Source organism: Bos taurus, chromosome 21 (genome assembly GCF_002263795.3).
Source record: "Bos taurus isolate L1 Dominette 01449 registration number 42190680 breed Hereford chromosome 21, ARS-UCD2.0, whole genome shotgun sequence".
Lineage (NCBI taxonomy): Eukaryota > Metazoa > Chordata > Mammalia > Artiodactyla > Bovidae > Bos > Bos taurus.
In genome coordinates this window covers 22,846,041-22,870,356 of record NC_037348.1, presented here as the reverse complement: position 1 = coordinate 22,870,356, position 24,316 = coordinate 22,846,041, and the positions used below count along the sequence as shown (strand labels likewise).

The window sequence follows — 24,316 nt, the reverse complement described above, 5'->3', positions numbered from 1 at the left end:
GGGTCCCTTGTCATCCTGGAAGGATTCGATGGGGACAGATTGAAGGGGCTTCTTGGCAGCCCCTCTAACTGCTTCTGCTCAGACCTTCCTACTGCCCATTAATTTCCCTCTCATGGTTCAAGGGGGTGGGTTGGCCAGACGCAAATCCTGGAGCATTCAGGAAGAAATGTGAACTTAAGAAATAACTGTAACTATACATAAAAATCTTAAGTATTTAGCTTTATGTGCATTACACCTTAATAAGGAGCATCTTGGCAGCAGATACTTTAAATGATGGAAAGCGAAGGTCGGGGCAGCCATTTACCATTGGTGCTGACAGTGGGATTCACGGAGCCCGCTGTCCCCACCAGCCACCCCCGCTCCAGAACCGGGCGGCAAGGTTCCTCTGGCCTCCACCCTGTTTGGCGCAGGTCTTTTTTTAGAATGCTTTGCAGAGCCTAGGACTGTTGTGTCTGTTGGCATTTCAGTGCCCAGTTGTTTTGGTAAATCCCTTTTGATTGGGGAAGTGGGGGGGTAGAGGCTGTTTTTTTTTTTTTTTTTTCTCTCTCAGGTGAGGAAGAGCTTTACCTTAAGTAACTACCTCTGGGTTAAGGTAGAATTTCTTGAACTACTAGTGTTTAGCTGATTCAGGATTTTCTCTGGGCTGGGAAGTATGGTGTCACTGTTTCGTGTCCCATGCCTGGATATCTCGGCTTTGAGGCCATGGTAGTTTGTTTCACATTGGTACCCTGAAGCCGGCCGGGGGGTGAGGGGGGCATGTGAATCTGACCTTGTCTCCACCCTCACTGCTGACTCTGAGCAGAAGACTGAAGAGCCCCCTGCACAGGAGCTGACCAGTGTCTGACCAGGGCACCGTCCTTCCCTGGTCTCACGTTGGGTGTGGCCCTTCCTTGGCTCTGGCTTCTCTTAGCTACAGGGGCCCTTCTGGAATGCATTATAGCACGTAGAAATGCAGGAGAGGCCAACTTGGGGCTTGGAGAGGTTGGCCTGAAAGTCATTCTGAAATCAGGCTGGAAAAAAAAAAAAAAGCTTGTGTCCAGCCACAATTTCCTCGGCTTCCCCAGCAACCCACCTCAAAGGCCTGTGCTCGTAGCTCTTTGTCTCTACAGTGGAGATGGATTTACTTCCCCAAATCTCAAGCACTTTACTTATAAATATTATGTGATTTTCTGCATCAGAGAGATCCTATACTCTGTGGCCCTAGCATCCGTGGGGTAACCCAGAAGGTTATCCCAGTGGTACGATTTAAATGGCCCTGGGCAGGGTTAGTGTGGGTATGCCTTCCTTTCCGAGGGCTGAGGACACACCCACCCATCCCTGATCCCCATGTTATCCTTGGACTTGGGAGCTGAGGTGATGGCCATCTCTCTTCTTTGCCTGAGTCCTGGGCCTTCTTGGAAAGCCCACAGAGGGTACTGCCTCCTGGAGTGGGACGCAGCCCTCCCACCAGCCAGCTGCACCCTTGCCAGCGATGCGGGAACATGCAGCCCACATTCCAGTGCCTACACTGCCTTCCCATCTGAAGAGCAGCCAGCTCGGTTTCTCCAGGGAGGGAGGAGGCGTTTCAGCAGCTCTGGACAGTCGAGGAGTCGTCCTTGCAGACAGCCTGGTACCTTGCTGTTTCTGTGAGGAGCACGTGGTGCAGGCTTCTTCCTTGGGCTCTGCTGGGTGATATATTGCCCCATGTGGCTGTTGGCTCACATCTGACCATTTTCTACAACTCTCAGGTTCTGAGCAGTGTGTAGGGGGCAAGGTTGGAGGTAGCAGGGCTCTTGTGGGAGAAATCTTGGCTAAATTCATTCAACATATACTGAGCATTGGCTGTGTGCCAGGCACTGTGTTAGGCACTGAAGGTACACCAGTGATAAAATTGTTTCCCTTAAAAATGCCCTTGACTATTGAGGGGAAATAGATGGGACTGTATACCGCATACAGCATACAGCTGCTCTGCCCAGGGGCTCCATTTTCTCCCCTAAGGAATTTTTTGGCATTGAGGCAACATTTCATTGGATTCTTCCATGGAGACCTGTCTCCAGGGGCTGGAGTCCTTCTGCCTTGTGGGTTTCATTGGCCTGGGGGACCTGCAGGAAGACCCTGGGGTGGAATCTGTTTTTGAGCATTGTGCCTGCAAGGCCAGCATTGGTTGGGGTGTGGTGCTCTTTGAGGCACCGCCCTTCCAGACTGTGCCTACCCTTGAGGCCTCAACTCAGGCTGGGAAGGAAGCCTTCCTGCCCATGAGGGCAAGATGAACGTTACAGGTGACCCCAGTGACATGTCCTACTTGCAGTGTCTTAAGTCCTGTAATGGAACAGGAGGGCTGTTAAGGCCCTGATCCTTAATGTCCTGGGATGAGAGAGAGTGACTAATCACCATTTAGCGACTGTTTCCTATGTGAAGTGTGTCACATGGCTTGGATGCTTTCACAGTCCTGTAAAGTGCGTACTATTATTGTCCCCATCTGAAAGATGAGGAAGAAACGCTCACAGAGCTTGTGGAATGCCAGGAGCGACACAGCTACCAGAATTTGAACCTGGGTTTCTTTGACCCCAAGCCTCCTGGGCTTTCTCTCCCACCTGGCTCCTGTGGGCAGAGCCCAAACTCTTGAGCAAGAACACTCACAGTGGGTTGTCTGTGTGTACAACTCCAGGGCTGCTTGGCCATGAGGTCTCCTTTGCAGAGGTCCCCAGGGCCAGGGCACGAGGCAGATGGTTCTGACTCCCTCTTCACCCTGTGTCTCAGCCCGTCAGCTGTGCACCTGATGTGTTTGTCTCCCTGCCTTCCCCCAGTGACTCTTTTGCACGCAGCATTACTCAGCAGGAAGTGGGGTGACTGAGAACCTACTTCAGGGGACCTGGAAATAAGGGCTCCTAACGAATGCCTTGTGCAGAAGCCCAGTGGGCTGACCAGATGCTCAGTCTGAGGGTGCCAAAGGACATGTCCTGTTCCCGCCCACTTTCCTTAGAAGTCCTTGAGGTTAACCTGTTCACCCTCCTTGGTTTCTGTCCCGGCTGCTCACTAGTGAATAGCATGTTCCCTTTGCTAGAGAACTTGCAGGCTCCCTGCTGTCTGCAGGCCAATTGAGCCTGGGGTGAGAGCGGCATCTTCAGCAATTTGTTCCTGCTGCTGCTCTGCTTCCAAATAACATTTCTGAGGCAACATTCAAAACAGGGTTGGGTTCTTCCCTGTGGAACATGGCCTTCTGGGCCCAGCCAAGTTCTCCTCACATCTACCTTGGCTGTCCAGTTCTTCACCGCTCTGTTCCCAGTATGTAGCACAGTGCCTGGTCCTGGTGTTTCAGCAGGTATTTATTGAATGAATGATAAGTGCTGAGTTAATTCTCTAAGTTTGAACTGCAGAGTTCAGACAAGGTCTCTCTTCTGCCTCCTACTTGTGTTGATCATCATCCTGACGGACAGATGGTTCCAAACGATCGGTATCTCTGAGCCCCCATAGCTTTTAGGGCATGATGGTGCCCTTACAGAAGGTTTCTGTCATACTCCGGGCAATGAATTCTGCTGTGGAGTCAGGTAGTTTACTGAGGAGTAACTTTCAGTGCAGAGCGGAGGGGCCCCGAGCAGCACTGTGACAACAGGACACCTCCCTGCGGAGGGGACTTGAGGAGCTTGGGTGCAGGGGCCAGGTACTGCTATCCTTCCCTGGGGCTCGAGCAGGCCATTTCTTCAGGGGATGAAACTTGTCCAGTGACTCAGACTGGGGAGAAAGGCTGTGTTGGGTACCACCTTGAACCTGTGGGATCCAGAATTGGTGGAAGGAGTTCAGACTCACAAGAGCACTGCCTGAGCTGGGGTGTGATGTGGAGTTGCAGGCTTAGGGTCACAGGAAAAGAGCATTCTGTTAGCTTTCTGTTATGTCTGCAATGCATGCTGCTCTCTCCACCTTCCTCCTGTGCATTCAAGTAGATTTTGAGCAGGCAGCCTAGAACCAAGGGTTGGTATAGGGAAGAAGGTTCCAGGTATGCGGCCTTGTGTCTCAGACTAGGGAATCTTCCCAGGTGGGTTGGTGAAAGAAAGAATCTTCCTGCCAATGCAGGAGACAAGGGTTGCATTCCTGGGTCGGGAAGATCCCCTGGAGGAGGAAATGGCAACCCACTCTAGTATTCTTGCCTGGGAAATCCCATGGACAGAGGAGCCTGGCAGGGTATAGTCCATGGGGTCACAAAGAGTCAGACAGGACTGAACGACTAAATAACATCATCATCATCTCAGGCTAGACATAATGGCTCCTGGTCTGGGTGTCTCTCTGGACTTCTCCCATCAGACAGGTGGCACACAGCTGTGATGGGCTCTTCCGAGCTGAGCTCAGGCTCGGTGTCTGACAGTGTGGACCCCTGATGCCTGGCTGCCGCTGCAGTCAGACTCTGGTGCTTTTGTGCTCTCAGGGAAGGCTTCCGAAAACTAGCCGTGACTCAGCTGTAAAACCCACAGGAGCAGGCGCAGAAGGGTGAAAGTGGAGAAAGTTAACAATCAGTCTAAAGACACTGCTGCTGCTTTGGTCTCCTGTACCCTCTGAGGCAGTGCTAATGAGCTGGAGCCCCCTGCCAGGCCCTCTTCTCCCTGCGACTTCACTGAGAGCCGTCCGTAGCTGCTGCGGACTCCTGCCCGTGTGCGGGGGGCTCCAGCAGAGCACATGGTTCTCCTTAGTCACATTTGCAAAATGAGGATCCACCATCCGCTTGGCCACCAGGGCTGGGGACACCCGGTAAACCTCAAGACTTCGTGTTCCCTGAGTTGTAGAGGTCAGGATAGGAACAGAGCAAAGAGATCAGGGCCTTGGCCTTGGTCAGAGCAAAGAAGTCAGAGTCACTGCAAGGTGCCTATAGGGCACTCCCTACACGACCCTTAATCCATCTAGGTTAACATTCAACATTTGACCTTGATGAAGCGCTCTGCCCTGTGATGGGGAGTGGAGGTTGAGATCAGTCACTGGCCTATAGCATAAGGGACCTGTCACGTCCACTAGATTTTAGGTTGTATGGCTTGAAGAGAGTGTGCCTTTCCAGTGGGTACACTTTATACTTAAAGTTAGGAAGACAGGCTGGCTCCTTCCATCTCGATTCCTGGCTGGTGGGAACCAGCGCTGCTCACTGAGCATCCTTGTAGAGGAGAGATGTGGTCTCATGGGCCGAGGTGAGGTGCCACCTCCCCGAGAAGCCCAGTGTCTCTGCTGCTCTCCTCCTTTGATCTGTAGATGCTCAGAGAACTGTCTGGCCAGGTCCTTTGTGAGATTGGGCTAAAGACAACAGTCAGGCCACCATAGAGCGTCAGAAACTTGTCTCCTCCTGTGGGTGGAAGGAAATATCAAACCCCCTGGAAAATCCTTGCCTCTTGATAATAGGTTTTCTTGTCTTCCTCATATCTTCTAGTGAAACTCCTCTCTTCTTGGCCCCTTCCAGTTGAGTATTTGCAGGAAACTGATGTGAGGAGGTGCTGACGGGACTGGGTGTGTTAATTCTGGTACACGCTGATCTTACATGTTTGTCCGATGGCACTGCCCCCTCCCCTGTTTGCCTGTGTGGCTGGTGTAATGTTCAGTGGGGGCTCTTCCGTGATTCTTGTTTCTCAGTGTAGAAGTGTTTTTTTCAGAGGCTGTGAGGATCCCGGGGAGAGTGACCCTCTTCAACCTGTATCTGTATGTCTTTAATTCTCTTTGGAGAAAGTATTTGAAACTAGTGGAAGGAATATTGTCACAAATTTGATATGTCAAGTAACTATTCTTCTCTCAACCACTGTTTTGGTGATGGGCAGGGTCAGGATGAACTAAGTAAGGTTTTTTCCTCTAATTCTGAATTGTATCTAAGGCAGCACTGTGTCCTTAAATTGATTAACCTTGATAGGAAAGGGCATAGCCTCAGTGAGCACACTGCTCCTGGGGATACAGTACTGCCTTTCTTGCATTGCTGTTCAGCAAGCATTGATCACCTGCTTTCTGCCAGGTGTTGACTAATTACTACTGGAATGAATGGTAAAGATGGGCCTTTGGTGTGCTTGGTAGAGAAGGCAGAACTCTGTACCCATGTGTGCCTGCAAATATTTATACAAGTGTTTTTGACCCTTTAAAAAGCTAGTTCAAAAGAAGATTTCTCTTATAGGCAGAGGCTCCAAAGGTTCAGTTGCCATTTTTCCCCCTTGGGATTCTAGTCCCAGTTAGTGGTGCTTGGTTTCCCTTTTCTGGTCAGATCAGTTGCCTTGAAAAAGATGAAGAAAGTCAAATGAGAATTGATTAGTTTTCCTTTCTGTCATTAAAAAATTTTGTTTGGAAATTTTAAATTTACAGAAAGGCACAAGTATAAAAATTATACAAAAGTATTTTATTCAGATTCTCCTGTTGTTGACATTTACCTCATTTGCTTTATCATTTGCAATTCTCTCTCTTTATATATCTCTCTATATAATTTCTTTCTGTACCATGAGGACTAGAGATGTTCTAAAATACATTGACATACAACAAAAGTTATGAACGTCAGTGAGCTTAAAGTTGATAAGCGTACTCTGATGAAACTTATGCTCTCACTGTTCACATTGCAGTCTTGCCCGGTGACCCAGTGGTGTCCACACAGCATTTTTCTCTTCCTTGTCTCTTAGCAGTTGTCTGCCTGAAGCATTAGGCCCAGGCTCTCTTTGTATTTGCTCCGTATGAGGGTGTGAGCTTACAGAGTTCTCGTCTTGAATGTTTTTCACAATGTTGAGCTTGTTCCTGGCTGTCAAATTTCCTGAAACTGTTATCACAATCCATGCCAGTCTCTTTAAAATTCTTTGTTTGTTCCTGGTTAGACCTCTCTCCCTCTTTCATCTCCCCCGTAACGTGGGTGGCAGGCTAAGGGGGTGTCTGAGAGATCAAGCTCCCTGGGTTGTGTCGTGTGTAGCCACCTTGGTTTCTTTTTTCCTCCTGGGTGTCAGTCGCTGTTGTGCTGTAAAAGCTGTATTTGAATAACCCAAAGTTTTTTTAAGTCAAGCAAAGACTTACTTAGGAAAGGTTTAGGGGTGTGGTAAAGGGGAACTTATTAGAAGCTTGAAGTAGCAAGCCTCGGATTTTTCTAGATTAGCGCTTCTCAGACTTTAATGTGTACACAAATCTCCTGGGGATCGTGTTAAAATGCAGGTTCTGATTCCATAGGTCTGGAGTGGGGGCCAGGATACATTTTTAATGAGTTCCTACAGCAGCAAGGTCCTAGAGAAATTTTAAGACTTGGATGATTTAGATCCCAAGGTACTGACCTCTGGAATCCAGAGATAGCTTATCTGTAGTTGATGGTCTTAAAGGAATTTGCACAAAAGAGAAATGTCAAGACCAGAAGATGTAAAGTCCGGAGTATTAAAAAAAAAAAAAAAAGTAGTGAATGGTGTGTTGCAGAGGATAAAGCAAAGAATCAGAAAGGACTGGGTCCCACTCTGTCACTCACTACCTGACAGACTCACTATAAACACTTGACCTTTGAGCCTTGGTTTCCTTTTGTTAAGATGGGTAATAATACCCAGTTCTTAGGATTCAGCGTAAGAGTATTTATCTAAAGTGGTTCTGACTGGGTATCTGGAATATCCTAGATGTACAGTGAGTGGAAGCTGCTGTTAGTGAGTGGTTGGAGCTTCCTTGAACCTGGTCCAGATTGTCGAGCAGATGATTTGACCATGAACTCTGAGCCCTTAAGAAAGTGGAGTTCATTAGTGGCCATCATCGGTGGTCATGCCATTTTCTTCTTAGACAGGCTTATTATCCAATTGGAGTGTTACAGACATAATCTCTAGCTTTGACATAGGAATTTGATAAAGCCTCAAATATCTTTGTGAGCATGTCAAAAATATTTGTAAGCTAGTTGAGGTGGATGGGTTTGTGATTATTAGATGCATGAATAACAGTCGTGAACACAGATTAACATGAATGAGAAATGTGGTCTACACTGGCACGGACATTGCTTTCAAACACACCTTTTTAAAACGTTAGGTGAAGACGGTCACCGTAGTCCACATTTGTCATCCTCGGTGCCCCCAGACACAAGTCATTTGGGCCTGACATCTCCTTAAGGATTTTTCTGCATCCTGCTTCATGCCGTTTTTCCCTCGACAACTCTTGGAGCGCTCTGCGGTGCCACCCTTTTCTGGGATCAACAAACTGCCCTTTATCTTGTTTGTCCCTGGTGGGTGGATGGATGGTTTTTCCCTTCAGGGTGATGTTTTCTTGGGTGGAGGCTTCTGCCCCAAGCCTCGTCTCCCTCACAGTCATTCTTTCTGTTCTTCTTCCCAGTTCCCCAGTCCTTTACCTTCTGAGGAGTTCAGTGTCTATGTTACGTTTTAACCCCAGGCCTGCTTGTCCCTGTGTGTCCGTTTAAGGATGCCATCCAGCAGTGTAGCCTCCACACACCCCACCTCAGCCACCGGTGATCACACGGGCTGGCGGCACCACCCTTGGGACTCAGTCTTCTCGGTCCCCTGACCCTGTCTCTCCCGTCTGCCCCTCGCTCCTCTGGTAGCTGACAGCACGTGGCCGCTGCTGCTTCTCCATTTGCCTCCAGTGTCGTTCACCTGTGACACGTGGCCGTATCTTCCATCCTCTGTGGCTGGTCCATCAGCCCACCGATGGACGCGTTTCCTTCTCCACATTCTCTTTGGAAAGACCCCACAGCCCCGTGTCTCCGCAGGCTCCTGCCACTGCCTGTGCGAGCCGCCCATGTCTGACTTGACCTTCGGCCTCAGCCAGGTGCTGGCTGCCGGCCCCGTCTTCCCATGGTCCCTGGTCAGCCCCCTTGGCTTGTCCCCACAGGAGCTGCCACGCGTCTGCACCCTCCCTCAGGAGAAAGTCTAAACGCCCTAACCTGGCTTTCAAAGCTCTCTAAGATTTGATTGTTACCTCTTCATTCACCACCATAAACTTGTTTCTGTAAAATGTGAAGAAAGATGAGGCCCCTCAGGGCAATGGTACCACTTTGAAGACCAACACACGTGATCTGTATTCTCAGAGAACTGTCAGTTTTCACAGTGCTTTTTGTTTGTTTGTTTTTTGCCACATCTTGCAGCTCCCAGGAGGAGCCTGGAATAAATCTTCACACCGCCCACCCCGCTACCCTCTCAGCATGGATTCCAGGGGTCTGGACTTCGTGTGTCATTGAGACAGGGCTTTGTCAGGCATATTTGAGAAACTTGACAGAGATAATTTCTGATGGGTGTCAGAATTCAAGCGTGAGAGACATTTGGTTTCAGTATGCAGTTAAGTGCTTGTGCTCAGGAAACTAGTTAAAAGAATGTTTCCTTAAAAAATGAAGTCTTTAAGTAATAAACTCCCCAACACACACACACATTAGACTGGCTTCCAGCCCTCCTGAGTGTTGGCCAGCATGTGGAGGGACTGATTCTCCCCCGTGCTGGTGGGAAGGTGAACTGGTATGTCTGCTTTGGAGAACGGTAGGACAGTTTCTTTAAAAATTAAGGATAAATACAATAAAATAAATAAATGCATCCGAGACCGTTCCCTGCATTTAAAAAAAAAAAAGAGTTAAGGATACACTGCCTTCTCTTGATCCTCTCTGTCTGTGGATCAAGTTAAGGATACACTACCTGTCTTGATCTGAGAGGGACACATGGTTGGCTGAGGGGGGAGCGGGTTGATCTGATCCTGTATAAATGCTCCGTGGTGAATGGTGTACCCTGGAAGCATGCTTTCACTTTGATTTCATGCTTGGAGAGGTTTATTTGTGCCTCCTGAGAACCCACCACAGCCCCAGCCAGACACTCAGACTGACTTGTACCCCGAGAGGAAACCAGCTCAGGTGACCTGTGTCTCTCAGTTACTAGTGACTAACTGTGAGGTGGAGCCACTCACAGCCACTGTGTATTGAACAGTTTCACACGTAAACACGTTATTTTGGTTTCACTTCATAGCCTTTTTGAGGGGAGTGTTTTCCCCTTTCTTCAGATGAAAATAAAAACATCAGAGTAACGAGGCTTCTTTCTAACCTCAGTGCCACCGTACCTCTCCCACCCCCTTACCCCCTCTCAGTGGATAAAAGGGTGTTCTGCTTTGCTTTGGATTCCTTTTTCCCCAGGGCCAAGTGTGGGAAAGTGCTGCTGTCTTCTGCTGTCCTCTTTACCTCCCTTATCTCTCCTGGCCTTGGATTCACTCTTTTTTTGATGTTTAATATTTAAATATTGTGCACTGGGCTCTGCTGTGCTGAGCGCTTTCCATCTGCTATTTTAATTACCGACCCCTCCTGACCATGTTATGAAGCAGTTGGTATTCCACCCAAGATGCCATGAGAAAACGGAGACTCGGAGCTTCCCAGAGCAGGCAGGTGTATGAAGGTGGTATCAGGCTCAGCCAGGATTGCTGTCAGCCAGAGCAGCTCGACCACAACATCACTGCTTCCGTCCTAAATGTTTGAAGTCCAGGGTTGTCTAGGAGAATCTGCATGGGCTGGAATTCTGCACACAGTAGCCTCTCGGATGAGATGGATGCTTATGCTCTGCCGGACTTCTGGGTCATGGCATGGAATTCTGTGTCCTAGCTACGTAGTGTTAGAAAGGGCACGCGGTGCATTCTTCTGATAGACGTGTTGGCAGGCAGCAAGGAAGGAGTATGGTTTGGGCTTCCTAACTGTGCTGACGGTGTCTCCTGTGATGACATGGGCATGTGTATTCAGACATTGGTAGCGGCTGTCACAAGGGCCCCCCAGTGGCACAGAATGTCCCAAATGCTACTGTCCCAGGGACCTGGGTCTTCAGAAAGCCATCCTATTCCTGCCTCTCATTAGATACCCTGGGTGTACATCTGCTCGTTACACTTGTCACTGTGGTTCTCTCAGGCTTTTGGTGGTCCTGCCTTGGTGTGTCTTGCTCTGGGTGTAAAGGGAAAGCGCTTGTCTGGGAAGAAAACTAAGAGGTCACGAGATTCTTTTTCCCTCCTCTTCCTAGTACTGAGCATGCTCCATAACCCACTGGGCAATGTTTTGGGAAAGCCCCCCTTGAGCTTCCTGCCTCTGGACCCGCTTGGATCTGACTTGGTGGACAAATTTCCAGCACCTTCCATCAGAGGACCACGCCTGGACACCCGGCCCATCCTGGACTCTCGCTCTAGCAGCCCTTCTGACTCGGACACCAGTGGCTTCAGCTCGGGATCAGATCATCTCTCAGATTTGATCGTATGTAGCTTACTGGGGGGTCGATGGGGAGGGCAGGTGAGCTTGAGCAGGTGGGTTGCAGGCTGCGAGGTGGGGCGATGGGAGGCTCGAGGACTTCTGAACGTCGGCAGAACAAAGGGTGCCCTGTGTCCCCACTCCTCCCAGTGAGCAGCGCACTTGGAACCTGAGCTGAAGCCTCTTCACCAGTCACTCCAAGAGCTGTTAGGAAACAGTTTCGAGAGTAAATAGGGGAGTCCTGGCGGGATTCTGAAGTGTAACTTGTTCCCTAGGGGTGACCCTAAATGGTGACCATGAGCAGGTCCCTTTGATTCTCTGGCTGCAGTTTATTCCCCTATAAAGATTGGGCTTCCCTTGTGGCTCAGCTGGTAAAGAATCCACCCACAATGTGGGAGACCTGGGTTCGATCCCTGGGTTGGGAAGATCCCCTAGAGAAGGGAAAGGCTACGCACTCCAGTATTCAGGTCTGGAGAATTCCATGGACTGTATAGTCCATGGGGTCACAAAGAGTCGGACATGACTGAGTGACTTTGACTTCACTTCACAAAGTGGAATTAGATGAGATGCTCCTAATTCTGTTAGTTGCTTTAGATGGGGCTCAGTCTTAGGAATCTGCCTGGTAACCAGCTTTAATATTGATACTTTGAGATTTTTGTTTAAAGAATTTTCTCAGATCCCTGCCCCAAAAGTTGATTGATGAAGGGATATGGACAGACAACTCACAGAAGAGGAAATAGAGGCAGTATTTCAACTTAAGGAGATACTTTATTGAGTAATCATTGTTTCTATCTTGATAATGTGGTATATTTTTACCCACTTAAATTAGTAGAATTTTAAAGCCTTGACAAAAGCGTGTAGTGAAACTTGTGTCCTCACACGCTTTTGACAGAACACAGAACCCTCATAGAAAGCATTTTGACATCTTACGTCTAGGAATGTGACCAGAGAAGACACAAAATAAGAAGAAACTACACCTTAAAGTTTTTATTTATAATCCTGAAAACTTGGAAAGTATCTAAATGTTTAGCAGTACGTGGAATAGGTCAGTGAAGTGTAACTTGTTCCCTAAAAAGAATATCATAAATTAACTAAAAATGGTTATGAAGATTGGCAATAGGAAGGAAAAAACTGAATTGGGGAGAAAAAAATTTATTTAAATTATGATGTAAGAGCAGCTGTTCTTAAAAATGTATAGAAAGAAAGTCTAAAAGAAAATGTATCAAATACTAAATGGTATTTTTCATAATTTCTATAGTGTAATTATTACTTTTATAACACCTGTCATTTAAAAACCTCTGTCTTCCTTTTTCCTTCCCTAGTCAAGCCTCCGAATTTCCCCTCCCCTGCCCTTCCTGTCTCTGACAGGGGGTGGCCCCAGAGACCCTTTAAAGATGGGGGTTGGGTCCCGGATGGACCAAGAGCAAGCTGCTCTGGCTGCAGTCACTCCCTCCCCAACCAGTGCATCAAAGAGATGGCCAGGAGCTTCTGTGTGGCCGTCCTGGGACCTCCTCGAAGCTCCCAAAGACCCTTTCAGCATAGAGAGAGAGGCCAGGCTACACAGGCAAGCTGCAGGTAAGTGTGGGCATGCACCTGCAGTGGGGCCCGAGCCCTCGTTCTCAGGGCAGACAAGTGACCTGTCCGGAAGAGGACTTGATTGCATGGTGGAGTCTCTGCATCTGCACAGAATGGTCTGTTCTGAGGAGTAAGTGCTAATGGGGACAAACTTGGGAACGCCTTTGAATCGGAGCAGAGAGGGAACGTGATGACCTAGAATCACAGGGTCATGCCCCTTAGCGTTTGGATCCATCTCTGACTTGTTCTCTTCCATGGAGATCATGCACTGCTGTTGATTGTGAGTCTTTTCCTGGGTGGATGCTTCAAGAGAAACCCTGGCAGTGATGCCTAGAATTTTGTCTGCCTCCCTCCCACCCCTCCTCATTCAGAGACGTGTCAGGCACAACCCACACTGGAGCCTCCTTCCCCAAGACTTTCTGACTGGTATCCAAGGGATGTGTGGGTTGTCCATTTGTCCACCTCCAAGGTAACGGATGTCTGTTGCCGTTGCTCCCCTATGAAGTAACTTTACCATGCTTTTGGGTGAGGCCATTATATCGACTTCTGTTTTTGTTCACCAAATATTGCTGATGGTGCCTAAATTTCCTGCTGTAGCAACACATTGGACCTGTGCCTTTCAGAGAGTGGCCTTCCATGTCATTGTCCTGAATGAAAATTATGGTTCATTTCACTGGCTGTGCAGTCCAGTTGAGGAGGAGAGTAAAACAGGCAAGGACTAGTTGGTCCACGCTGAGGTCAGTCTCCGATCTGCAAGGGCATAGACTGAGTGGGAACAGGATTGAAGACTGTTCCAATAGGATGCTGAACTGGTCAGTCACCAAGAAGAGCAGGGACTCTAGAAAGTTTAGAGCAGGCCAAACAGAAGATAGTTTCAACTCTATACAGCAACAAGGGTTTCTTAACTGTGTCAGAGAAACTTTATAAGAGGTTTGGACAGGGTTCTGTTTGGTATAAACAGGAAGCTGCGGGATTGGGAGAAAATCTCTTATCTTACAGTGCTGGGATCAAGAAGGCCCAGTATCTCCTTTAGTACCTCAAAGATATGTCTAGAGATGGTGTGGAATAGTTCTGACTTGGAGCAGTTGTGACCACATTCTTGTCTTGCTGGTGGGGTTCTTACTGTCAGTGTCCTGACTTCTATGAGTGATGACTTCATGGAGCAGACAGGAGAACGGAATGATGTTCCTTATTTGAACATTTGCAGAGAAGGTCCATTTGGACCAGGAAGCATTTAGGATGTTGTATGAAAAATTGTCCAGTTTGCTTTCAAGTACAGGCATGCCGTTTTATTGAACTTCACTTTATTGCACTTTACAAATACTGAATTAAAAAAAAATTTTTTTTGGAGTACAGTTGGTTAACACTGCTGCGTTAGTTTCAAGTGTATGCGACGTGATTCAGTTAGAGAGGTGTATGTGTCCATTCTTTTTCAGGTTCTTTTCCCATTTAGGTTATTACAGAATATTGAGCAGAGTTCCCTGTGCTATACAGTAGGTCCTTACTGGTTATCTATTTTAAATAGAGCAGTGTGTACATGTCAATCCCAAACTTCCAATCTATTGAGATTGTTTTTTTTTTTCCCTAACAAATTGAAGGTTTATAGTGACGTGTGTTGTCAGATGGTGGTTAGCATTTTTTAGCCAATAAAATGTTTTTTTGAGACATGATGTGGTCACACACTTAATAGATGATAATATAGTATAAATACAACTTTTATATTCACTGGGAAACCAGAAAGTTTGTATGATCAGCTTTATTGCAATGTTCATTTTATTGTGGTGATTTGGCACAAAACCCTGCAATGCCTCCGAGGTATGCCTATAATTCTAAATTCAAATTAATTGGTATTGTAAGCGGTGACTAGATAAAACTGTCTTCTGGTTAGTGTATCAGTTTTATGTTTGAAAATTGCTCAGGTTGTGATCGTTTTCATCCTGCACTTGTGGTTTGCCATTCCTCCCAGTTTTAGTAGAGAAACAGAACTGGTGAATCAGGGTTACCATACTGGGCTGACAGGTTTGGAGAGGTGTCCGGTTTCCTGCCTTTCAGAGTAGTCATGAATGTTCTCCCAGCAGCCAGGCTAGGGAACTGTGGCCTGTCTCCTTTCCGAGCAGGTTCACCACAGAGAAGGGCAGTGCCTTTGTGGCTTCTCTGACTCCAGTTTCTCTTTGTCTTCTGCCAAAGCTGTGAATGAAGCCACCTGCACATGGAGTGGTCAGCTCCCTCCCCGGAACTACAAGAACCCCATCTACTCTTGCAAGGTGTTCCTAGGAGGTGTCCCCTGGGACATTACGGAAGGTGAGCTCTGAGTCCTTCTGCTTCAGGTGTTGAAGGTGGCCCTGTGTTTCCAGAGGATGAGACTTGGCCTTGAGGCCAGGCCAGGCCCTGAGCCTCTGCCCGGGCTCAGGGTATGACAGGAACAGCTGTGAGGGGAAAGGAGCCTTCACAGAGCCTGCAGTGCTGCTGCGTCTGGTGCCCACACGTGTCACCGGAGACCTAGGGCCAGTTCAGAGCTGCCTGTCCAGGAGGGCGAGCGACACTGATGGCCCTGTGCTTGTGCCGTCCTGGGGAGAAAGGTGCCCAAGTGTCTGCCATTGTTTCCATCCCTTTGCAGCTGGATTGGTTAACACCTTCCGTGTTTTCGGCTCTTTGAGTGTGGAGTGGCCTGGTAAGGATGGCAAGCACCCCCGGTGTCCTCCCAAAGGTAATATGCCGAAAGGTAATGCAGACATGGTAGGAGCTTTTTCTCCCTCCCCAGTACCTGATTGCACTGAGGGACGCTGGGATGGCACATGCATGCTGGTAATGTGGTTCGGGCGTTCCAGAGCACAGAGCTCTTGGCACTTCTCCTCACCCAGCACGCCCCTGTGTTCCTTCTGAGCTAATGTTCCACCTGTCCATCCAGACTCACACTGCAGTGGGGGCGGCCTGGAAAAGCCCATGCACACCTCCCTCCAACCTGAACCCCAGTAGTTCCTGTCCTCTCAAAGCGAGGTGTTTGTCTTTCCTGCCCAGTGACGTTGTCGCCTGACCTGATTCTGAGATCCCTCTGGAGTTAGCAGGAATGAGGACCAAGTGTCTGAGTCCTCACTGGTCTGAAATGAGATTCCCTCCCTGTAGAAAGGAGCAGGTGCTATTTTCACGCTGCCCCATCTTCACTGATGAACCAGTGATCAAACTAGGCTTTTAAAGAAGTACCTTCGCCCCCACGCCACAGACCCCATGTCGCTCCTTCGCCTAGGAAAGCCAGGCTTGCCAATGTGAGCATACTTTGTGCTGTGCTGTGAGGAGCTGTGTGGTGATGACGGGACCCTCTGTCCTGCCACACCCACCCTTCCCCCCGTTGGAAGTAGGACACAAATGTGTCTTACCCATATGCCATCTTTCTTGGGGGGAAAAAAAACCAGCAACAACACCCTGCCATAAATCCCCTGCTGAGGACTAGCCCCGCCGAGGGATGTTAATGCACTTTCTCCTTCCTTGGTAATAGGGTATGTGTATCTGGTCTTCGAACTGGAGAAGTCTGTCCGGGCCTTGCTTCAGGCTTGCTCTCATGACCCGCTGAGCCCGGACGGCCTGAGCGAGTACTACTTCAAGATGTCCAGCCGGAGGATGCGCTGCAAGGAGGTGAGCTGGCGCAGAGCCCTTGCTGGATCAGGGGCCTGGCTGTGAGAAGGCGGGCTTCATGGGGAGGTGGGTACGCAGGTGCAGACGCTAATTCCTACTGAGGTGAAAGGGCTGCTCTTCTTGCCCTGCGGTGAGTGTAGCAAACATTCTGATGTATTAAAGCCGCCACTGCCACCTCTGGGCATGAGCGGTTTGTGTGTGCTCCTGCTCATGGAAATCAGACTGTGTCCCAGCTCTCAGTCTCCTTCCTACTCTAGCCAACACTGCCTTCCCAAACCTCTTCTCTTAGAAATGAGATGGACTCTGCTTGGTCTTAACATCTACAGTTGGTTCCTCCTAGTCCTGCCCTCCAGCTGTGCCTGCTGACCTCCCAACCTGGGGTAAATCCCTCTGTAGCCGCCCCCGCCGCCCATGGTGACTTCTGCACTACCATTCAGGGCTTTTTTAGTACGAGGTTCTCTCTGTCTGATTCTCTCTCCCTTTGCATCTCTGCTGTGTCAACCTTGTGTGCGATTAGCATCTTGAGTCTCAAGCAAGGAGTCATCCTACCTGGGGCCTCACTGCGTGTTCTTGGACCCTGCCTCAGGATCTCTGTCAGTTTGGTTGGAGCTTGAGAATCTGCACCTTAACCAAATTCCCCAGGTGGTGCTAATGGGTGGTGTTGGAGAACCACTTGTCAAAGTTCTGAACTCAGGAATCGGTGTTAAAACTTTTAAAAATTTGATTCTAGAGTGTGTTTTGTGATATTGGACTAGATAGTCAATATCTCTCAAACTTCATTTCCTCCTTTATAAAATGGAAGATTGAAATGCCTATATTAGTAAAAAGGTCTGCAGTTGCCAGGGCTTACAGGGTTGGAGGATAAACAAGCAAAGCATAGAAGATTTTGAGGACGGTGAGGATGGTAAAGTTGCTGTCTTATGACATTAAAGTGGTAGATTGTTGTTCAGTCGCCCAGTCGTGTCCAACATGCCATTATACAGTTGCCAAAAACCCCATAGAGTTACAGTGGAAAAACAGACACCAAGTGTGAACCCTGATGTAAACCATGGAGTTCGGACAGTGATGTTAGTGTAGGCTCCATGATTGGAACAAATGTACCTCTCTGGTGCGGAGCACTGAGAGTCAGAGAGGCTGTGGAGGCAGTGGGTATCCAGGAACTCCACACTTTCAGCTCAGTTTTGTTGTGAACCTAAAGCTGCTCTAGAGAGTGAAGTCTGTTGAAATCTGTAGGGTAAGGGGGAAGATGCCTGCTTCATTGAGATGGTCACATTGGCTTAAAATAAGAGATCTACCTTATAGAGCTGACTCTTGGTTTTACAGATGTTTCTTGGTGTTGGTATGCATTTTGTCCTCTGGCTGCCCACAGTGACCCACAGCTTCCCTACTTTCTGTCCGTCCTTGCTGCATGGAGCTCACACAGCTATCACTGCCTTCGCAGTGAGAGGCTACCACAGACCCTCCCCCTCTCCAGTGCCCCTGCAGACGCCTTCCTGCGTCCTGGTCCCATCTCATCACCTGGCAGTGCTGTAGTGTCTCTCTTGGGTGTATGGACTGTAGGCTGCCCTGGTTCTCATCCCTCTCTGACCGTCTTCCTTCCTGTATCTCCTCTTCATAGTAGTAGGTATTTGATGCCCCCTTTTCTTTCCCAGTCAGACAAACTACTCACTTTTGTGGCCCTCCTCTTACCTTCGACCGAGACTCACCTCTCTGTAGGCTCAGGTCCTACTTGAGCCCCACCATCCTGCGGGGCCTTTCTTCAGGATGTCCTGTGATCATGTACTCTGACGTTTAAGGAAGAGACTTCCCTGGTGACTCAGTAAAGTATCTGCCTGCAATGCAGGAGACCTGGGTTCAATCTCTGGATTGGGAAGATCTCCTGGAGAAGGAAATAGCAACCCACTCCAGTATTCTTGCCTGGAGAATCCCATGGGTGGAGGAGCCTGGTGAGCTACAGTCCGTGGGGTCGCAAAGAGTCGGACACGACTGAGCAACTTCACTTTCACTTTTCACTTTGGAAAGCTTGGTGGCACCCGGGATGCTATACTTTCCCATGGGAATGGAAAAAACAAGATGGGCTTTTGCATCTTCAGTGAAATCGGCTCCCCATGGTTACCTCGGTCTGCAACCCATCAGTCCTGATTCTTCTCTTTCCCCACAATGCCCAGGTGGTCTGCATTCTGCAGATTTTCCTCTAGAAGAATATTCTTGGTCGTGGCCTGTTCTGTGCCCAGCTTCCCCAGCCTTCTCCCGGTCTTCATCACCTGTCCTCTGTACTACTGTTTTGCCTCCTTGCTGGTTTTCTGCCTCAAATCTCTTCTACTTTGAGACCTTTTTTTTTTTAAAAAAAAAAAAGCTTCACAGATTAATCTTCCAAGAACACTTACTGATCATCTGTCAACCCTCTGGAGCCTCCTGCCTGCTTTGCCAGCCAGATTCTGTTCTAGGCTCAAGGGGTTTGGAGGCAGAGGGCACAGTCTGCTCCTGCCCTGGTGTCTTTCTGCTCTGCTGAACCACAGTGACCTCCTGTATGTGACTGTGACCCTGCGTCTCTCCGGCTATCCCACTGCTCCTGTCCAAGCCCTCTGATACACATGTTGGACCAGTAAGCGTTCCTCACAGATACCTTAAGGGTCCCCACCCTCTGTCCTTCAAGCTCCTGTCCTGTCGTTCCTCTGCGAGCCCTTCCTGTCCAGGGACTCTGGACCATGCTGTGTGTTCATCAGTGACCACGGTCCTTTGTTGGAACCCCACTGTTGAAGGTTGTGACAGAGAACCAGGATCCTGGGTGTGATGGTTCAGGACAGTTCTTTCTCTTCAGGATGAGTGGCTACTGTTCGACCATTTGTTGTCTTTGCACCACTTTGGACTCACGGCCTCAGTGAGATTCGGGTCTCGCTGTGCTGGGGTTGAGGGTGCCTGGGACGGTGTGGGGCTGAGCCTTGTCTGCGGCGCACACCTCCTGCTGCGGGAGCCCCACCGTGGCTCCCCGCCGGGACTGACACACCTGTGGGTGCTTTCAGGTGCAGGTGATCCCCTGGGTCCTGGCTGACAGCAACTTTGTGCAGAGTCCCTCCCAGAGGCTCGACCCCAGCAGGACGGTGTTCGTGGGTGCGCTGCACGGGATGCTCAACGCCGAGGCCCTGGCCGCCATTCTCAACGACCTATTTGGTGGTGTAGTGTATGCTGGGATTGACACAGATAAGCACAAGTATCCCATTGGTGAGTGTCCCACTTCTGTGTGGGACAGCTGGGCGGCCCCCAGGGTGTAGACCAAGATTGTGACACTCTCCTATGGGAGTGGAGGCGAGGCCTGACCCAGGCCTGCTCATCAGCATATACCAGCAATCTAGCATCTTTTTCTAGGTATGCCACCAGTACTGACCTCTCTATACCCACTCCTCTCCCCCCACCTCCCTTGAAGGGGAAGAAAGTTGATAGGAGCCCTATAGGAGGTGATAGGAGGTGAAAACAAAACAGGAACACTGGTTTGAAGGTCAGCATTCACAGCCAAACCATTCTAAGACAGACAACAGGTAATACTTTATTAAAAGGCTGGGACTTTCCTGAACTTGCCTGGTTTCCTCTATTAAGAGGCCTTGAAAAGTGGTCTTGTCCAGGGTCAGAGACCAAGCCAGGCTGAGGCAGGACTCATGGTGACCCAGGCAGTGGAGTGTGGTCACAGCTCATGCTGTCCTAGCGGAGGGGAGTCTGGGGGCCTGACCACTGAGAAAGGTCAGGTTCCCAGTTGTGACAGAATCGTCTCAGTGCTGGGGCTTGGAGGTGGAACAGAACCTGGCCTTCCTGATCAACATGCTCCCCCTGCCCTCATGCACCGTCTGCCCACCCACAGCGTGTCTGGGCAGGAAGGAGTGTTGTGTGCTCATCACAGCGGAACTGCACACTGAGGGTGGGGACCTCAGAGCCCATAGGGTAGAGGTGGTGCTGGGCAGGGGGTGCTGCTTCTGACTCCCCTGCCTGGCCTGCCTTCAGCTGTGCTCTGCCTGTGTCTGGCTTTCCGCTCTGACCTGGAATAACCACGCCTGTGGGTTTGCCCACACAAAGGAGTCTCTTTCCTCCCCCGAGGGGCCACTCCTGAGGGGCTGTGCCACCGTGGTCTGCAGTTGCAGTCTGACAGGTGCCACCAGCTGAACGTGACTCCGAGGGCTTGAAACATGCTAGTGCCACCTGTTGAAATGATGATATGTTGGGTTAAAGAAAAAATATTACTGAAATTAATTCTCCTGCATTCTTTTCATTCATTCCACTACATTCCTTAGAGGTGGCTACTGGAAATCGGTAAAGTCACACGAGTAGCCCGCGTTTATGTTTCTGTTGGGCAGTGCCGTGCTGATCTAGGAGCAGGCTTTCCTGAGTGTTGACACGTGGCCTTTGGGAGACGGGCTCGAGGGTGAGTTTCCCGTCTTCCGTAGGCTCTGGTCGTGTGACTTTCAACAACCAGCGCAGTTACCTGAAAGCAGTCAGTGCTGCTTTTGTGGAGATCAAGACCACCAAGTTCACCAAGAAGGTGAGTGGGCTGGTCTGTACCCTCCTCTGGGCCATCTGAGAGGTCTGGGCAGCCACCACTCAGGGCCGGCCCAAGACGAGAGCTGTGCCATGCTGGCTATGAGCCAGGCTTCCACTGATGCACCCGAGGGTCAGGGTTGAAGGTGGGCCTGGTCTTGGTTGATGAGAGGGGATGGGAGCCTCAGCATGGGGTCACCTTCCCTCACTGTGGTCCTTGACCAGCACTGCGAGCTAAGCTGACTTCCATCCTAACCTGCATCCTCCGAGTGCTTGCTTTTTGCTGAGTGAGTGCGTTGCGGGTCAGGTTTGCCGAGAAGGCCAGGCAGTAACGTGTGGGGTTGCCATGCTGTGCACAGCCAGCCTGGAAGCTGCTGCAGTGATCTTGTCTCTCTCGAGGATCTCTGGGTCCTCTGCCCTAGTTCTTTCTGGGCCCCTTAAAATAGGAACCACCTTGTGTTCATATAGATGACCCATACCCACCCTTCTCTTATGGCCCCTCTGGGCTCCCCGTGAGAAGCAGCCCCTTAATGATCCTGCTCTGCCTTTGTCTGCAGGTTCAGATCGACCCTTACCTGGAAGACTCTGTGTGTCATATCTGCAGCTCCCAGCCTGGCCCATTCTTCTGTCGGGATCAGGTGAGTCCCCTGGGCACTTGAGAAGTTTACAGAACCCTTGCTGTCAGTTAAACGTTGTCACCTCACGTTCATCACGTGGAACTCGGAGGTCTCAGGCTCCTCCTGGTTGTCCTAGAGCACAGCAGAAGCAGCAGTGATGCTTGACCCTGAACTGCGGGAAAGCCCATGGAGCTGAGTCTTGGTGCTGTGGCCTCCCTGTCCTGGGGGTGCTGTGCAGTGGGGCACTGCTGCTCATGGGTGGTTTTGAGGATGACGGAGACCCGGGCAGGTGTGGTCAGCACTACCTGTGAGCCAGGCAGGTCCTGCTGTTGTAGCTCTAAGCCCTTTAGGTTGATTCTTCTTAGGCAAGGAATCCGTCTCTGTTGACTTCTGAATCTCTGGGCTGTTTCGGTGCTGCTACCTGGTTTGTACCCAGTTGTCAGAAGCAGGCAGAAAGCAGCACGGCAGCTTTGTCGCACGCTTCTGGGTGGAGCACAGATCTGGATGTGTTGGACGGAGCGTCTCGTCCTCTGTGGTGTGTCTGTGCTCATCACTTGAGGATCTGTGTCAGTGCACAGTCGGATTCAGCAGGTTTGGAGCATGGCCTGAGTCTCGCGTTTGTGACCAGTCTCCAAGTGGTGCCTGTGCTGCTGGTGACAGGAGAAGTCAGGGACCTGGGCGGACGCAGCACTGTGTGTGCACTTGGAGTTAGTTTTGCAGTGGTGCTGTCGCTCAGGTTTGGAGTCTGAGTAGATGGTAGTTAAACTGAGGCTGCAAGAGGAGGATGTGAAGTAAGTGTGGGTTGCTGGGGAGAGCTTGAGATCACGTGTGGGTCTGATCAGCCTCTTCTCACAGGCTTGTGTGTGTCAGTGTGTTTCACAGATGGTCCCCATTTTCAGATATCTGGAAGTTAGTGGCCTGCCTGAGGTTACACAGCCAGCAGGAGTGAGGGGCTGGGGCTGAGGTGTTGATCTACATGCACAGTCACCTCTCCTCACTGAGTGTGACGCCGAAGCCATGCTGCCTGGCCTTAGGGCCTGGAGTCACTGTCTTTGAACGCTCTCCCGTGATGTATGTGGCCATGTGACACAAGTGCTCCACAGGAGGTAGGATGGGCAGGGACTGGAAGAGCAGCTGGGTGCTCAGAACCGAGGAGGGGAGCTGGCATGGCCGCTATACACCAGGAGCCCAGCGTGCACAGTTAAGTCCAGGTACCCGTGTTGGGGACAAGAGGAGTCACTGGGGCCAGCTCTTGTGACCCCGCAGAGGCCATCAGGAATGCCCACGCCCTCCTGGTCGGAGCAGACAGCGCACGCAGCCGCCCCCCTGGCTGGTCTGACGCAGGCCTGGCTCCTCTCCTCTCTCCCCTCGCAGGTGTGCTTCAAGTACTTCTGCCGGAGCTGCTGGCACTGGCGGCACAGCATGGAGGGCCTGCGTCACCACAGCCCCCTGATGCGGAACCAGAAGAACCGCGACTCCAGCTAGAGGGGCCTGTGCACCCAGGGCCGGCCGCCTCTGCTGCGGCCCACCTGCCACCGGCGACCAGGGAGCTGGCTTCCCGAGGACAAGGGAAATCGTAGTCACCTTTGCACTTGCTGAATCTGTCTTTGTTTCTGCACTAATTAATGCACAATGAGTTTTGTCGGGTTTTGTTTTCAGAGGGTGTGCCAGGGCAAGGACCCTCTGGCTCGCCCTCCAAGCGACTCTGTAGTTTTCCCAGATTTTAGTTCCTCATTTTGCCGATGAAAAGCAAAAAAAAAAAAAAAAAAAAGAACTACGTGTCCAGAAGGTATTGACACGACGCCTACATCTAGGTTTATTTATTAAAAGCGCTTTTTTACATTCCTTGCAATACTGATGGTGATGATGTGCAGGTCTCATTGGTTTCATTCTTGCAGTTGCCATACAGTGCCTTTCCATTTATTTAACCCCCACCTGAACGGCATAAACTGAGTGTTCAGCTGGTGTTTTTTACTGTAAACAACAAGGAGACTTTGCTCTTCATTTAAACCAAAATCATATTTCATATTTTACGCTCGAGGGTTTTTACCGGTTCCTTTTTACACTCCTTAAAACAGTTTTTAAGTCGTTTGGAACAAGAGATTTTTTTTCTTTCCTGGCAGCTTTTAACATTATAGCAAATTTGTGTCTGGGGGACTGCTGGTCACTGTTTCTCACAGTTGCAAATCAAGGCATTTGCAACCAAGAAAAAAATTTTTTTTGGATTTGAAACTGGACTGGATGAATGATGTTTGAGCGGCTGCTGTATATAGTTTTAAAATGGTTTATTGCACCTTCTTAAGTTGCACTTATGTGGGGGGGGAGGGTTGATAGAAGTTTTTAATCACAAAGTCACAGGACTTTTTTCTTTTGTAACTGAGCTAAAAAAAAGGGCTGCTTTCTGGTGGGGGCAGATGAAGGCTCACAGGAGCCCTTTCTCTCAGAGGGGACAAGTACCCTACCCTGATTTCCTTCGTTTGAGAAGCGTATGAAGCAACAGTTGCGGTCGACTGAAATGCTACTGGAATTTGAAAACTTGACTTTTTCTTTCTTCTTTCCTTCCTTTTTTTTTTAAAAAAAAAAAACAAAACGACTTGCCCCTCTTTGGGAAGCTGTGTGCCAAAGAACCAGTGTCATAATGCCCCTCCTCCCTCCTGCTGAGCTGACGTTGCATTGTTGCATATCCCAGCTACTCTGTGGGTTTCGTGAAGCTGTGTGTGAAGTCTCTACCTCATTGTAGTATATGCAGGCAAGACTGCACTCTCCTACAGGTGTGTGGAGTAAGCTGTGGTGTAGTTTTTTTGGCACATAATAAACACGTTGCAGCAGA

At 49.7% G+C, this 24,316-nt stretch overlaps 1 protein-coding gene across 14 annotated transcripts in view; it reads left to right on the top strand.

The window, feature by feature from the left end:
• CPEB1 (cytoplasmic polyadenylation element binding protein 1) overlaps positions 1 to 24,316 on the top strand; it is a 110,458-nt gene extending 86,142 nt beyond the window's left edge. For 11 of the 14 annotated variants that reach the window (XM_059879425.1, XM_059879426.1, XM_024982331.2 and 8 more), the window contains 9 exons: positions 10,920 to 11,146; positions 12,463 to 12,715; positions 14,903 to 15,016; positions 15,333 to 15,437; positions 16,209 to 16,345; positions 19,369 to 19,567; positions 20,779 to 20,873; positions 21,427 to 21,507; positions 22,861 to 24,316. In XM_059879425.1, coding sequence (XP_059735408.1) covers positions 10,920 to 11,146; positions 12,463 to 12,715; positions 14,903 to 15,016; positions 15,333 to 15,437; positions 16,209 to 16,345; positions 19,369 to 19,567; positions 20,779 to 20,873; positions 21,427 to 21,507; positions 22,861 to 22,971 — 1,322 coding nt within the window. In that variant the 3' untranslated portion in view covers positions 22,972 to 24,316. The remainder of the gene's footprint in view (positions 1 to 10,919; positions 11,147 to 12,462; positions 12,716 to 14,902; positions 15,017 to 15,332; positions 15,438 to 16,208; positions 16,346 to 19,368; positions 19,568 to 20,778; positions 20,874 to 21,426; positions 21,508 to 22,860) is intronic. The other 3 variants (XM_024982328.2, XM_010817001.3, XM_024982329.2) reach the window with 2 other exon arrangements.